The 15915-nt window shown below is 38.6% G+C and overlaps 1 protein-coding gene across 3 annotated transcripts in view; it reads right to left on the reverse strand.

The window, feature by feature from the left end:
* Positions 1-15915, reverse strand: part of MET (MET proto-oncogene, receptor tyrosine kinase) — a 126757-nt gene that overhangs the window by 71561 nt on the left and 39281 nt on the right. For all 3 annotated transcript variants that reach the window (XM_040472174.1, XM_040472173.1, XM_040472171.1), the window contains exon 3: positions 1653-1844. In XM_040472174.1, the coding sequence (XP_040328108.1) occupies positions 1653-1844 (192 nt within the window). The remainder of the gene's footprint in view (positions 1-1652; positions 1845-15915) is intronic.

The raw sequence follows: 15915 nt of genomic DNA on the forward strand, positions 1-15915 counted from the left end.
TAAAAATGGGATTTTATTAGAACTTTAGAATCTGGAAATAGGCCAGGAACCTTTTGATGTAAAAAAGTATCAGACCTAAAGTGACTATAGAAAGCTTATTAATATGAAACTGGATGAATGAGGTAATAAACAATTTAGAACAAAAAGAAAAAATAAAGATAACAAATCAACATAGTGAACACCTTAGGAATTCAACAGATGCAAGATTCTTTCATCCTCCTTCAATTTTTTTTTTTTGGAATTCTGCAGAATAATATCAGTGTCAATTAAAAACACATTTAAACACAGAATTACATATTTTACAAGGATAATAGATATGACCATAACTCAAATACTTCAGAGTGCATGCAGAAGGGGACTGAGATTACACTCTTCAGATTTTGAGGAGTTAAGACAGAACTAACTGATCTGAGGTGGGTAAATAAGAACACTGGGCTGGGAGAAAGGGGAGGGGAGAAAAAGTATAGTAATTAGAAGCAGTGGGAGGAGGGGAGACCAAGTGTGGAAACATTTAGATAAGAGGATCTATATGATTAGTTTTGAGCTAGGAAGGTTTTACTTACATATAGACTTTGAAAAAATTCCAATATATCCAACTAGTGTAAGAAAAACATGATTTAAAATATGGCAATGACCGATATCCATACCACTATAAAAACAATGGTAATTTTAAAAGATATATTTTGTAAAAGAATACAGATAGAAGATGTACAGATGGGCAAGTCATAGGAAAACATCATTGTCCTCAATTGGCTTACCAGAAGTCACTGTCTGATTAGGATGTTAATTACATCAGATTATTATGAAATAAGAATCTCTCTTTAGAAGAAATTTCTACTCTTTGTAAAAAGTCAACATTTCCATAGATACCCTGGTCATTCTGCATTAATCAAGATCCTACTAAGAACTCATGTTGAAAGCACTACTCAATTACTATTAAAGAAAACAGATTCAACACAAGAGCATTTTAATTTCTGCAAAGTGCTATGATTCTTGTATTCTGGAAACACAATAATTGCAAGTCTGAAACGTGAATTTTCACTTATAGAAATACTGTTGCTATCCATTAAAATCATTTAATAAAGTCCAGATTTTTCTCCCCCCAGTATATGAACTTCTTTGTGTTTGACCCCATCCTTTTGCAGAGTCAGGAGAGCTGGAGTTACAATGGGATCCTGATGATAATGTCCCTTCCTAACTTCTGCCAATATTTCTCAATGATGTGAATGTTTCTTCTCATGGAGACACACGGTTCACACAATAGCTCTCCTTTGATCCGTAGCTTCCCTTGAAATAGGAAAACATCGCCTGGAAGTGCTTTAATTGTTTCATTTTATTTTCTAATCATGTGACAGAAATCATGAATGGAAAAAAAAAAAAAACAACAGCAAACAAAATTCTAAACCATTCTGGGCAAGAAAATTAAAGCAACCACATTTAAACTGAAAGCTTCAAGAACTTAACAAAAAAAATAGGCTATACACTTCATAAAGAGTGGACCAGGCTTCATTGTCTGGCTTTCAGTCTGTGTCTCTAGCTTTTACTGTGATTTTCACTTTACAATATCTGTAAATACCTTCTGTAAAAACAAAACCAAACTAATTGAACAATACCAAGTAAAACAGCCACAGTCACTCTCAGAAAACATTTACCTGCATAAAGCGACCCTCTGATGTCCCAAGATTAGCAATGGTGAGGTCTCCTTTAATGAAGGTGGATATAGATGTTAAGAGGACTTGGTTGAATTGGCCCATGAATAAGTCAACTCGCTGCAAAGCTGTGGTAAACTCCGTTCGATATTCATCACTGCGCACTTCACAGCCTGATGAATTTCTCAAAAGTGTCTGGAATAAAATATGGTCATAGAATTAATGTGAGTCAGATGCGAACAAGCTGGTAAGAAACTTTTCAGTGTGTCTTTTCAGAGCTCAGAGTAGAATAGCAAGGATAACCATGCAAATAAACAAAGAGCCCCAGACAGGCAGAAATTATTCTAGTGACCTACATGGCTCCAGTACTGGTAGGTGCTGCTATGTGTATATAGACTTTAACTGGGGTAAACCTTACTATCACAGTTTGCACCATGGTTGAATATGTACATACATAAAAATGGAACTTAGTGGTGCTAATAAAAGAAAAACAAAACTATAGATGTCCCAGTCCTGGGCATAAAGGTATTGCTTCTAGCCTGGGTGGCTCAGTTGGTTAAGTGTCCAACTCTTCAGCTCAGGTCATGTTCTCACGGTTTATGGGTTCAAGCCCCGCGTCAGGTTCTGTGCTGAACGCTCAGAGTCTGGAGCCTACTTTGGATCCTGTGTCTCCATCTCTCTCTGTCCCTCCCCAGCTCAGACTCTGTCTCTCTCAAAAATAAATAAATATTAAAAAAATAAAAAGGCAGTGCTTCTAGCAGGCAAGTCCAATGAGATGGATTTCAACTGGAATAATAATAAATGTTAGAGTCATACATAATACATTATATATTTTAAAATACAATTTTAAAATACAATTTAAAATGTGTGCCTTTGTGTGCAGCGAGGTGGTAGGGGGGTGGTGGCTGATAGATAATTCACCAGGAGGCAGCGGAACACAGACCCCAGACTCAAGTTCTGCATCAAATCCTAGTCTGTCATGCTTATTTACCTTACACAGACCCTATAGCCTCTATGTGTTTGTGAAATTCAGGTTATTCATTTCAGTCTCCCAGGAAAATCAAGAGACTTATAGAAATGTACCTACCTTGCATAGCTGTTATAAAAGTTAAATGAGTTAATTTACAGACATCTTTTACCATAGAACCCAGCACCCAGAAAATCCCACTGAAGTATTTGTCATTATTATGGTGAAAGGCTCAAAAAAATGTAGAAACCATGCATCAAATGCTGCAATAGTTAACTTACTAAAAGGCAATTACCACTCAATCAGGTATTTATCTTTTAGGCTCAAGTGCAGAATTTTAAAAATATTGTTCAATTATATATGTCAGTTAAGCACTGTGGATCCCTTCCTTCACCTTGACACTTCAGTGTCCTGATTTTCCTTCTACTTCTTACACTGCAACATTTGGTCTCTGGTGTAGGGCCATCTACGTCAGGGTTTCTCAAAGATCCATCCTAAGGCTGCTCCTCTCCTCACTCTTCACACTCTCTGTAGGCAACCTCTGTCTCTCCCATGATGTCTATTGCCATTTAGCTGACACACATTTGTACCTCCACCCTATCCTCTCCTCTGAGCTGACCATGCATATATCAAATTGCCTATGAAATACACACTCAGATGTCTCCAAGACCTCAGGTTCAACACAATCAAAGTAGAAACCATCATTTTCCCTCATGCCTGATCTGATGATACCACACACCCTAGTGGATGGTTCTATCATTCCTCCAGATGCACAAGTCATAAATCTAGGTGTCATCCCTGATTCCTCCCCATGTACAGTCGATCACTTATTTTCATCAGTTGCAGTTTCTAAATATCTCCTGGATCCATCCAGTTTTCTCTGCCTCCATACTTCAACCCTTATTCAAGCTATGCCCTCCCTTTCCTGAACTACTACAATGGCTTCCAAATTGGACCTGCCACATCTGATCTCACCCAATCTCTTTCCAGGTCCATTCTCTACACTGCAGCCAGATTTTTTCCCCCCATAAAACACAAATCTCATCATATCACTCTGTTTAAAACACTGAATGTCCCCCTACTGTTCTTAGGATAAAAGACAAAAATTTTAACATGGTCTGATGAGCCCTTCATCATCTGGATCCTACTGAACTTTCCAGAATCATTCTCATTGTGTTCTCCTTTGCACTCTGTACTCCAGGGAGCTGGCCTTTGGTCAGTTCTCCAAATATGCCATATGTCCTCTCATTACAGGGCCTTTGCACATATTGTTCCCTCTTCCTGGAGTGATCCTTCCACCTTCATTCATTTTATTAACTGCTATGCCTCCTTCAGATCTTAGTGCGTCATCATTTCCTTAGGAGGCCTATCCTGACCTTAATAACTAGGTCAAATGCTTCTATTACAGACTGTCATAATACATTTTACCTATTTGTCATAGCACTCACAGCTGTAACTATTTGCTTGTGGATTATGACTGAAGTCCCTGCCATCAGAGACTCTGCTTGTTCACCAAGGTATTGCTAGTAGTAGATGAAATATCACACAGAGATCTTTAATAAATATTAAGTGAATGAATGAGTAAATGAATCAATTATAAGTAGAGAGGGAATGAGGGTGGAGACGTAAACTAATATTACTAAAGCTTTTTTTTTCTTTCAGTAATAGGTACAGGAAAGAGTTTATAAGAAATGAATAGAGATAAACATTAGAAAAAAAAAAGCTAAAAAAAACAAGGCTGGGTGACTGGGTGGCTTAGTCAGTTAAGTATCCGACTTCGGCTCAGGTCATGATCTCATGGTCTGTGAGTTCGAGCCCTGCAACCGGCTCTGTGCTAGCAGCTCAGGCCCTGGAGCCTGCTTCAGATTCTGTCTCCCTCCCTCTCTCTCTCTCTACCCCTCCCCCACTCATGCTCTGTCTCTGTCTCTCAAAAATGAATAAACGTTAAAAAAAATTAAAAAATGTTAAAAAAAATTTAAAAATGTTAAAAAAATTAAAAAAAAAAAAGAGAAATGAATAGAGTGTCTGGCTCCTGACTGTACTGATAAGACATCTGGGAATTAGTAAATGGAGGGCAGATAACAGGAAGCAGGAGGATAAACAAGGAAAATGAAGTCTAACTTGTTAGAAAAAGAGAAAAAGTTCATTTTTACAGATTTTTGTATGTAGTTTCAAGTTAAGGAAAATTATTTGAAGATCAGGAATTCTCTATTATTGTCCTATTATATTTATAATAATTAGAAAGCTGTCAGAGTAGATTTCAGACCAACTTAGTGTTTAAGAACAAAGTGAAATAAAAAATTCAGTTATCCTTATGCAAAATAGCCTTACTCCTCAATGTCAAATTTCTGTCGGTCATACGGAATACTGAGTTCTTACATCTATTAACTTTTATGGTTAAAAATAATCTACAATGCTGTTTTATATAGCAACAAATATTTCTTCATTTTAAGTGGCAATAAATTAGCAAACAAAGAGTCTCAGAGATGCAAAACCTGCTGACTCTTATAATTAATGAAATGTACTGGTTCTAGACATTTATTTTGATATATTAATGAGTACTATTTCACTATTTAATTAGAAGCTTTTCTTCACTAAAGTACTATAGATTGCTCTGAGGAATAGCAGATAACTGAGACATACCAGCAATTCAATAGTAACCGATTAATTGGTAATTAAGTTTCCATTGGTGATCAATCATCCATTTTGCAGATATAGTCAGAACCAAGGGACACTGCTTAAAGAAGCAAAGACTAGTTTTAAATCAAAGAGCATTTCAAGTATTCCATTTCAGAAGTGACTGCTCTTCAGGGTCAGTATCTGTGGTTGTTTTGTTCCTTTTCTTGCTTGTTCTTACTTTTTTTCTATGTCTAGACGGCATCCTGGGAACCTAAAGCCTCAAATTTGACCTAGTGGAGATATGATGGATTCATTGGAATATGAAAACAAGTTGCTGCATGTGGAGTAGAGTCTTAGATTGTAAACTAGTAGCAGGCTTCTATCAACAAGAGGCCCTAAACGGTCTCATTCATCTTTTATCATCCCGCCCTGTATTGTGCCCAGCACACAGTAGGCATTTAATAATAGCTTCCTTAAAAATTAATGCATCTGCAAGGTACCCAGAGATAAGCCCATCTGCCTACCCAGCTTGCTTTGCTGTCTGCTTGCTGAACTGGGCCAGTGGGAGAACGGAAGTGAGATGGGCCTCGGAGTGTCTGCAAACCTGCAAGAAGTCCTCAATCTTTTTTAAATGGAGGGAAAGTAACACAACCAGAACTCTGAATTGTATGTCTGTTTCCTCACATGTAAGGCATAAATGTAGAACTCTGCACCTGACTCAATTCACATTTATGTATATTCACGTATATTTACACTTTTAGATTTCTCCTTTAGGAAATAGTAAGGTCTCTAAATGGTACCTCCTCAAGGACTGACTGTATTATGTCTCTATCCCCCTCCCCCAAATAAATTCCTAAGTATAAAAACATTGCACAATGCTGGAATAGGATCTACAGAACTCCTTGATCTTGAAAAATTATGTAATTTGGAGCTAAAAAACAAATATCATGTCAGATCCAAATGACATTCAGATTTTATAAATCACAGATTCCTAACCTTTTTCTTTTTCATTTTTCTCCATAGCAGAGATCTGCAGGAAAGGACTGGGGCCACAAGCTTCTAGGAGAAAGTAACATTCCAGCATTCACTGCAGGAGAGGGGACTACTCCTTGTCTCTTCCTTCTGAGAATCTTGACAAACTCAATGATTGGGGTCAGGGTGGCAGGAACTAGCTTACAGAGCCCCATGTTGTCTTTGAGTTTGAACAGAATTTTAACTCTCAGGGAACCCTGGTTTAAGCTCTCAGCACTGCAAATGTAGGAAAATGCTCTCTACTCATAAATCTCAGTCTGAGTCACTATGTGCCTTAAAGGAAATGTATTTGCTGCTCATTTGTGCAGGAAGATGGGGAGGCTTCTTCTCACAACTTTACATACAGTTCCTGGGTACAGCATTTGGAGTGATTGGGTGGAGATGGGAGACCTACAGATCTACTGCCAGGGGTCTCTTTGCCACTCGTGTTTCCCTCAAAGCCAAGAGGCCCTGTGCTTTGGGGTAAAACTGAGCATAGCTTGTGGAAGGCAGTTCTCTAGTAAAAGCTGCTTTGGGGCACCAAGGAAGAGTCTACAAAGGTTTCAGCCCAGCACTAGTTGGGGAGTTAGACTAACTCTCTTTTTGGTAACAAAGGAAGGAAGGAGGAAGAAAGGAAGGGACGGGGGATATCTGTCTTTACCCTGCACCTACCTACACTGTGCCAGGCACTGAGTTGGGCATTTTTATGTGCAAGCAGATGCACAGCCCTGTAAGGTTTTCAGTTTTCAGGAGCAGGAGACTCAGAGCAGCCAAGGGTGCGGCCACAGTGGCCGATTCACGCTGGAACTGGCATCAGAACTGAAACAGTCATTAGAATTCAGTTCTCTGTGATTCTCAACCTCATGAATTTCTTCTGCTACTGTTTACTATTCTGGGCAAAGTTCCAAGAATTGCACAATTACAAAAATGGAAAGGGCCTTAGAGACCATCTTACCCCAGCTCCTCATTTTAAATACGAGAAACTCAAAGTCAGGGAAATTGTACCTCTCAAAAAGTTGGAATCATTCAACAAAAGTTATCAATCAGCGTGTAAAAAACCTACAACCCTTCAAAGTAGGAAATGTGGATTCACTCACCCCTGATTGCTTTTCTGAGAGAAAGGCTGGAATTAATTATTTTTTTTTCTGGATAGTGGCATAAAGATGACCACTAGCATTTTGGGCTGTTCTAATCAGCTTGGCTCTCAAATCTTCCTCTCTATTGCCTATTTTGGTTTATGAACATTAACATGTTTCCACCCAGGTAATTCTAAAATTTCAGTCATCACCAACGCCTCTCTCTTGAGCATTTCTCACATCCAACTAGTTGCTCAATTCCTCTGACCTCTGGCTACAGCCCTCCAGCCACTCCTGCACCCCTGCCCTAGGCTAGTGTTTCCTCATTGGCCTTCCTGTCCTCCATCTCATCTGCCTTGAAGCAGTTATGAGCTGTCACTCTCTTCTTCAAAACCTTAGTTGCTTCCCAAAGGATTGCAGGAAAAGCCCGCACTCCCTACTATGGTATCCACACCTGCCTTAGTTTGTTCTTAAGTCTTTTTTCCATTAAAGTGAAACGTCAAGTGACATCTAGGACACCAAATGAATCTAAGAGTGGCTATCCTGACACAAGACCCTTCCCATTCTTGGATTCTTGCATTTGCTTTAGCAGCTGATGTCTCAGCTTCTGCTAGTCAGTGATACCTACTCCTTGGCCATGTGAACCTAAAGCCTGGCTCTTTTCTAAAGTCTCTCCTTGCGAAGTCTGTTGAAGGACAGAAGTTATGTTTTAGTGGACTGGGAGGGAGATAGTGACAAATAATAAGATGGACAGTATATGGGTATAAGTAGATACCATAAAACTTGAGATATCTGAGTCAAGAGAGAAAAAGAAACAGGAAAAAAAAATTCACCTAATACATTGTTTAGGCATATACACACATGTAGTGCAACTAATGGCAAGGAAAAGACAATTCGCAATCATTGTTTACCTACTTTTCTGGGAAGGAGAGGGATATGACTGGGGTGGGACATACAGGGGACTTAGAGGCTTTGGTGATATTCTCTTTTTTAAGCCTGGTGGTAGAGAACTCAGTATTTGTTTTACTGCACACACGCGCGCGCGCGCACACACACACACATAAAGAGAACATGAGTCTTTTGCATATATGAATATAACAAAAATAAATTTTAAATGAATTACCAATGAATTCATTTAATTGGTAATTTAATTCATTGGAATCACCAATGAATAAATGCGAAGTGAAAAAGTGGAGACAGCCTACTACAAACTCTCCCCACCCCAATTTCCTGACATCCTAAGCAGATTTGAAACATTCTCATGGCTTTTGTCATCTCACAGGAGCTCACAGTAATGTTAAATATCATCTGCATAGTAGGTTATGGTTTTCCAAGTACATTATCTCATCTGATCCTCTCAGTAGGTCTGTAAGTTGGATTTGTTATGATCATTACATTTCTACAGATGAAGAAACTAAAGTTTAGAGAGTTGTCAGTAAATATCAGAGCTTGAACCCTAGCTGTTGATTTCAAATCCAAATCCAACTGCATCATACTCCTTACTTATAGGCTCCTACAGTATTTCTGAGACAAACTCACATTCTAGGGATGTCTAAGGACACTGAAAAAGAATGTGCGTGCCTACAGCACAGGACTGGTTCTACCCAGCTGGGATTTGATGAGTTGCATGACCTTAGGCAAATAGCTTGATCTCTCTGAGTCTGAGCTTTACTTTACTGATATAAAAAACATTTGTCCAGAGTGTTTATAATGCCTCAGACACTGTTCTAAGCACTTTCCAAATATTAATTCATAACAATCCTAGGAGAAAACTGAGGCACTGCGTGGTCAAAAGACCAGCAGCTGCAGGGCAAGGATTAAACTTAGGTCACACAGCAGCAGTGTCTTCACCCCCCACCTAGGTTTGTCTGTAAAGGAAGGGGTTGAGGGAATTAATCCAAAGTTCTCTTCTGGCTCTACCATGCTGTGGGTCTGTGGATGGCTTTCCAAAGCTTCCTCTAGGCTTGGAATTACCAAGCTGCCATTGGCCTGCTGCTGGAACAAAGGCTCAGGATATTTAGGATGTCATGAGTAAACAGTCACCCAATCATCTTAGGCTACTCCAACACATGAAAAGATTCTGGATACATATGCCCATTTTTTAAGAAGTTTGAAAAGCATTTACTTGCTCAAGGTTCATCCTTTTCTAAAATAATAATATGAAATCCACTCTGAGAACCAATGGTAAAATCCTGTTCTGCTTTAAAAAAAAAAAAAACTTATTACAAACCTGCTTCCTTAACTCAAGGGCTTATATACTGTCATAGGGTTAAATATTAGGTACCACTCTACAATTTGTAAGTCTTGAAACAATAATTTATTCTTTCTTTACCTTTTCATGAATACTTGGCCAAATGTTTTTTTTTTTTTACCTGACTCAGACGTATACTATTTTTTTTATAAAATGAACACTGAAGTGCTATATACCTCAGTGTATTTGATTCAAACTGTTTTCCCTAACTAACATTATGATGCATGCAGTGAATATGCAATTACATTTAATTCTGTATAATTAAGGATGTGATATACTTAAAATAGAGATTCCTTTAATTCATCTATAGGACAGATTTAGCTCACTATAGATAATTTAAATCAGTCTTGCAGCTAGATTTAAAAAAACGTACTATTTTATAAAATCTTTGCCAGTTCACTCATACCAGCCCTCTCTCCTTCTTGTACATGATGAAACTAACAGAAGCATTTTAATATAAATTTTATTCATAATCATCTTTAAAAAAATTTTTTTTAAGGTTTATTCATTTTTGAGAGACAGAGAGAGACAGAGCATGAGTGGGGAAGGGGCAGAGAGAGGGAGACACAGAATCCGAAACAGGCTCCAGGCTCTGAGCTGTCAGCACAGAGCCCAATGCAGGGCTTGAACTCACAAACTGCGAGATCCTGACCTGAGGCGAAGTTGGACGCTCAACCAACTGAGCCACCCAGCCGCCCTAATAATCACCTTTTCTACAAATTCTATTGACATATAATAGTGGTTTTCTGGGGGATATGTATTTCAGAATAGATAGTCCCTCTTTGCGTAGAACTTTTCATATAGCTGGTTAAATACTTAACTGCTTTAATTTCAGGAATTCCACATAACTTATTTCTCTAAATTTCATTCATGTTCTCTCTTCTGTTTATTCATGTTCTCTCCTTCTGTTCTCTCTTCTGTGGGACTGGGAAGGAGGTGCTGTGGACTGCAGGCAGAGGCACAGAGCTTTGAATTTCAGTGTCTGCTTATGTTGCTTTCAGACATATTTAACTTCTATGAGTCTGTACTCAAATATCTAAGATGTCAACATGAAGCCTGATTGTCTGTAAAATGCAGAAAAGTCAGTTCTCTGCCAGAGCAGGACCTTTTCTTTGGGGTCCTTAATGCAAGGCCAGACTGTTAGGGTGGTGTGGTTGAACGTTAAGAATGTGACCGTTTTGTGCTACAAAGACAACTCAACTTCATGTTGTGCTCAGCCACAGTTTGAAAAGAAAGATGCTTCCTTAATACTTGTGCTGCCACAAACTCCCCTTGATGAAGTAATCCTACTGCACTGCTTCAACAGCCACGGAGTTCATTACAACCAGAGACCTCAAGCAGGGGAGCAAAGCTGGGGGGGGGGGGCAGTTAAAGAAGAGCTGATTTGTCTCCAGGAAGGGAGAAATGGCAGGGCATCATCTCTGGCCCTGTGTGTTCAGATGGCCTTGAATGCAATACAACCATGCATCTGGCCAACAGGCTGCTGGCTCGACAGTAGTGATTCACGAGGTGATGGAGGCTGCCTCGTGGATGATCTAACTTCACACACCCAGCGGCATTCTCTCTTCTGAGGACTAGCCCTGTCTCTGCAACTGCCTTTAGGCCAAGTTTGAATGTGCCATTAATGACATTTGAACTCACTGCTTTTCTTTCCAAACTAATTCCCTCTTCTGGCTTCCTATTTCTATATGGCATCAATAGCCACCCTCTCCCTTCAGGACGTCTCAGTCATCTTTGACTTTTCCTTTTATTTTATTGTTTACATCCATCTATCAATTCTTAAAAATGTTTCTATAGAGTTAAAGGAAATCTCTCACTTGGTGTCCTACAATCTAATTTCCTTGATTCCAGAATGTCTTTGTTCAATTCCACTTTCATAACTTTTTAGAGTAAGGTTCCCCAAACACCCTCTTAGTCATATCCAGTGGTAATCACCCTAGCCTAGTGGAGAAGAGCATGGGCTCAGGAGTTGCCTTGCCCTTACCCGCTGTGCAAACTTAGAGAGAATACTTAGATCACCAAGCCTCACTTCTTCACTGGTAAAATGGAAAAATGCACATCTATCTAACAGAATTGCTTTGAGGTTTAAGTGAAATGAGTCGTGCCAGAGGCAGACACACAAAATAACTAATAATGCAAAGCACAAAGAACATCACTGATAGATACATTCTGAAAACACTGGTACAGGTGGTAATGCCAGAAGATTAGGAAAAAGATAAGATCAAGTATGGGCTTAAACATCTTTGCTCATGGCAGAGGCCAAAGCTGACACAGGTCTTGACAGAAGGTGGATCAGTGAAGAGGGAAGAAATATTTGGAGCAGAATGTATTTTATGTACCTGTGTATACACATGTATAAAAATGCATTTACATATAAATGAAATAAAAACATATCCACCTTCCTCTCGAGGTATCCCCAGGATTCAAAAGACTCTGAATTCTAATATGATAGGGGTTCTGGAATTCTGCGTGTTAAAATGTTTCCTTCTTTATCATCATTTCCCAAGGTGAATCAGATCTAAAACAGACCAAGTCCATGTGGTTTGGCTTAGCAGCCTTCATACCTCACTTCAGTCACAGCCAGGAGTGACAGAGTGATTCATAAAGAAAGATGTTCCAAGTGAAGCAAATTTTAATGCTTAGTGTATAGAATTTTTCTCCTTTTCTCTATTTAGTTAATAGAAAACAAATTTTAATGTGCTTACTCATTGAATTGTAAGAGATACTCAAAACACAGAACACTAGTTACCCTGCACTAAGCAATAAGACAGAAGCAGTTCTTTCTGTAGAGTATAAGAGCTATGGTCTGTTGATGGCCTAACAGTGTCACGCTCAATAGAAAACAGGCTGATGAATGTCTTAGAGGATGGCCAGTTGAGGTGAAAGATGGATGAAACCACAGTTCCTCAATTGTGCCCCAGTATTTTGTTTAAACCCATGTCTATATCCTAACCTGCCATAACTGTCATCACCTCTTATCCTTCTTTTCCATCTTACCATTGTGCAGTGGGCCTCTTTACTCATCTTCTTCCCTTGTTCCCAACCAGAACTGTGTATCAGAAACCTCAATCTGTGGGTAACCCTTCTCACTGACCAAAGTCTACAAGCCCCTACCAAACTCTCTTCCAATCTTTCTGCATCTACATCAAGGCCAAGCTCATGCTATGCACCAAGCATGTATTTGGTACATATGCAGTGACGCCATTATGGCCACAGTAAAGGTGGTATTGAAAAAGACCTTCACTCTTAACTTCTTTTTCTTAACCCACAAATTATTTTCAACTTGAAATCATAGACTGGTGGTTAGTGAAAAATCTATGAATTCAAAAAGCAAACTTCATGGGAAGTCACCTCTACTAGTACCACTGCTCAAGCAATGTCTACTAGGTTTTGCCTAAAGTCTCTCATTCAGACAATATCACCCACTTAAAAGGGACACTGTTGAAAGGCTCAAAAAAGCATTATGGAGCAGAGAAGTTAATCTACCTTTCTCCTTTTAATTGCTCTAATTATGTTTTCCCAATTTTGATTAAGTACAAAGCTATGGAATTTCTATTTACTCTCCCTATCATCTTTTCTTCTCCTTTCATTGTTCTCCTTGTTTTTTGATCCATCTTCATTCCACACTGGTGTATGAAGGAAGGTGTGTGTGTGTGTGTGTGTGTGTGTGTGTGTGTGTGTGTGTGTAAGGAAGGGACCAACACTTCCCAGAATTTCTTTCATGCTATTTTAACTTTTGGAAACTCCTCAATTCTATAAATTAGTTTTTAGAGATTTGGGGGAGGAAATGAAAAACTGTTTTATCTAAAAATAATTTTTACTAATCAGCATTTCATTACATTACTTGAAATATGAGGCTGTGCCATAACTATTTGCTCATTTGATAAACAGATATTTTGCTCAAGCAATTTTGTTAGGTACTAAGGATGTGGAGATAAAAGCCACAGTTCATACCTTCAGGGGCTAATGAGGAAACCAGTGAACATATTACCACAGAATGTGGTAAGAGATATGGTAGAAATAAGCAAAGGGTGCTACTGGAGTACTCAGGAAAGGCAGCTTAATCAGAATGGAGGGTTAGGGGAAAGCTAGAGAAGATTTCCTGGGGAAGGAAATGCCTGAGTAGAATTGTAAAGAACTGGGAGAAAATGTGAACCTGACAAAATCAATGTTAAAAGGAATTTGAGGCAGATGAAGTAATATGTGTTAAGGCAAGGTTGTGAGAGACACTAATGGATTCTGGGAACTACAAGAATGATAGGCTGACACACATCTGATAAATGCACAGGTTGACTCACATTGCACTTACTATCCAAAATATGCAAGGAACTCAAACAACTCAGTAGTAGCAAAAAAAGAAAAAAAATGGGCAAAGAAACTAAATAGACATTTTTCTAAAGAAAAGATACAAAATGGCCAAGAGGAACATGAAAAGGTGCTTAACATCACTAATCAGGGAAATGCAAACCAAAACTACTATGAGGTATCACCTCACACCCTGTTAGAATGGCTATTACCCAAAAGACAAGAGATAACAAATGTTGGTAAGGACATTAAGGGAACCCTTGTACAGTGTTGGTGGGAATGTAAACTAGTATAGCCAGTAAACAGTATGGATATTCTCAAGAAATTAAAAATAGAACTACCATATGATCCAGCAATCCCACTTATGGGTATTTATCCAAAAGGGGGGAAAAAAGGAGCACTAGGAGATATCTGTACTTCCACATTAATGGCAGCACTATACACAACAGCCAACACATGGAAACAACCTAAGTATCTACCAATGGATGAATGGATCAGGAAGATGTGGTATATGTCTATTCAGACTTTAAAAAAAAAAAAAAAGGAAATCATGTCATTTGCCACAATATGGATGAACGTGGAGGGCATTATGCTAACTGAAATAAGCCAGACAGAGAAAGACAAATACTGCATCAATTTTATGTGAAATCTAAGGGGAAAAAAGGTTGTGTTTCTAGAAATAAGTAGAAAACTGGCTCACAGGGGCTGGGGCAGCAGTTGGGGGTGATGGGGGTGACGGGTGGAGAGGGCAGCAGAAATAGGGAGACATTGGTAAAATGGCACAAACTTTCAGTTAAAAAATAAAAAAAAGTCTTAATATCTAATGTATAACATAGATGACAATACTGAATTATATAGTTCAATATAGTTGAACCATAGTGACAATAGTTGACAATACTGAATTATATAGTTCAAATTTGCAAAGACAGTTTTTTTGTTTTTGTTTTTGTTATTTGTAAAAAGGATGATAGGCTGAAGGTAGGGTAGGGTGGCAGTGCTGTGCTTGAGCCATCTTGTACCAGCTTACAGACCCAACTGTGAACATTTCTTCCTAATTTCATCCTGTTCAGTGACTTACCTTGGCAGCTTGAAATTGACTTGGTGGGAGTGTTTACACCACACAAATTGGCAAGCACTACAGATCAGGGCTTCTACTCCCCTCTTCCCTGAGAATTAGACATCCAGCACACTAGTGAGTTTGAGGACCAGGAAATAGTCAAGGCCAAGGTAGGACACTTCTTGAATACATACTAAAGAGTATGGATTTACTCTAAAACCATTGGGGAGTCCTCAAATTATTTTAAGGGACACAGTAAGACAAATGGGTTTGCTTTCAAGAAAGATTAGTTACTCCAGCAGCAGTCTGGAGACAACTAGATTGGTTGGAGATGAGAATGGAGCCAGGGAGATCTAGTTTTATCTTACTGGCACCGTTTCAACATACTAAAAGAACAAAATCTATCTGGAATGATAACATACAATTTTGTTTCTCCTTTGTGTATCTGCAGAAAGAAAGAAAGAATAAGTAAAGATTTTGAAACTTCACATTTACTATATATGAGACCAAATTTTATTCGGAAGAAGGAATAGAAGAAGCAGGCTGAATTAGATCATGCTGATGGAGAAGGCTGAGATAGGCTGAAAGATTCTCTGGAAATATTAAGTTCCTTGATTAAATAGGTGTTGTTAGTTGCACCCAAAACCAGGATAAGGTGCTTAGAAAGTCTTAAATAAGGCTGGTACACAGAATAAGAATGTCAACTTGGGTTAATGAATGAGAGAGGTTGTGTAAACTATTACTTAATCCTAGTTGAGGGTTTCCTGAGCCACTGGGGATCTGGGCTGAGGTTGAGAGACAAAAATAAGGTTAGAAGGAAATAGAGCATTAAACAAACAATAGTTCAGTTTAACTTGTGATTTAGCCAGAGTTCAGAGTATAAAATAAAAGCTATCTTTCTTGCTAGTAGCAAGAAAGATAAAATGAAGTGATGTCAATATCATTATTAAAATAATTATCCAGCTATTCACTGGAACAGA

This window comes from Herpailurus yagouaroundi, unplaced genomic scaffold (genome assembly GCF_014898765.1).
Source record: "Herpailurus yagouaroundi ecotype Mexico unplaced genomic scaffold, PumYag 100, whole genome shotgun sequence".
Taxonomy (NCBI): Eukaryota; Metazoa; Chordata; class Mammalia; order Carnivora; family Felidae; genus Herpailurus; species Herpailurus yagouaroundi.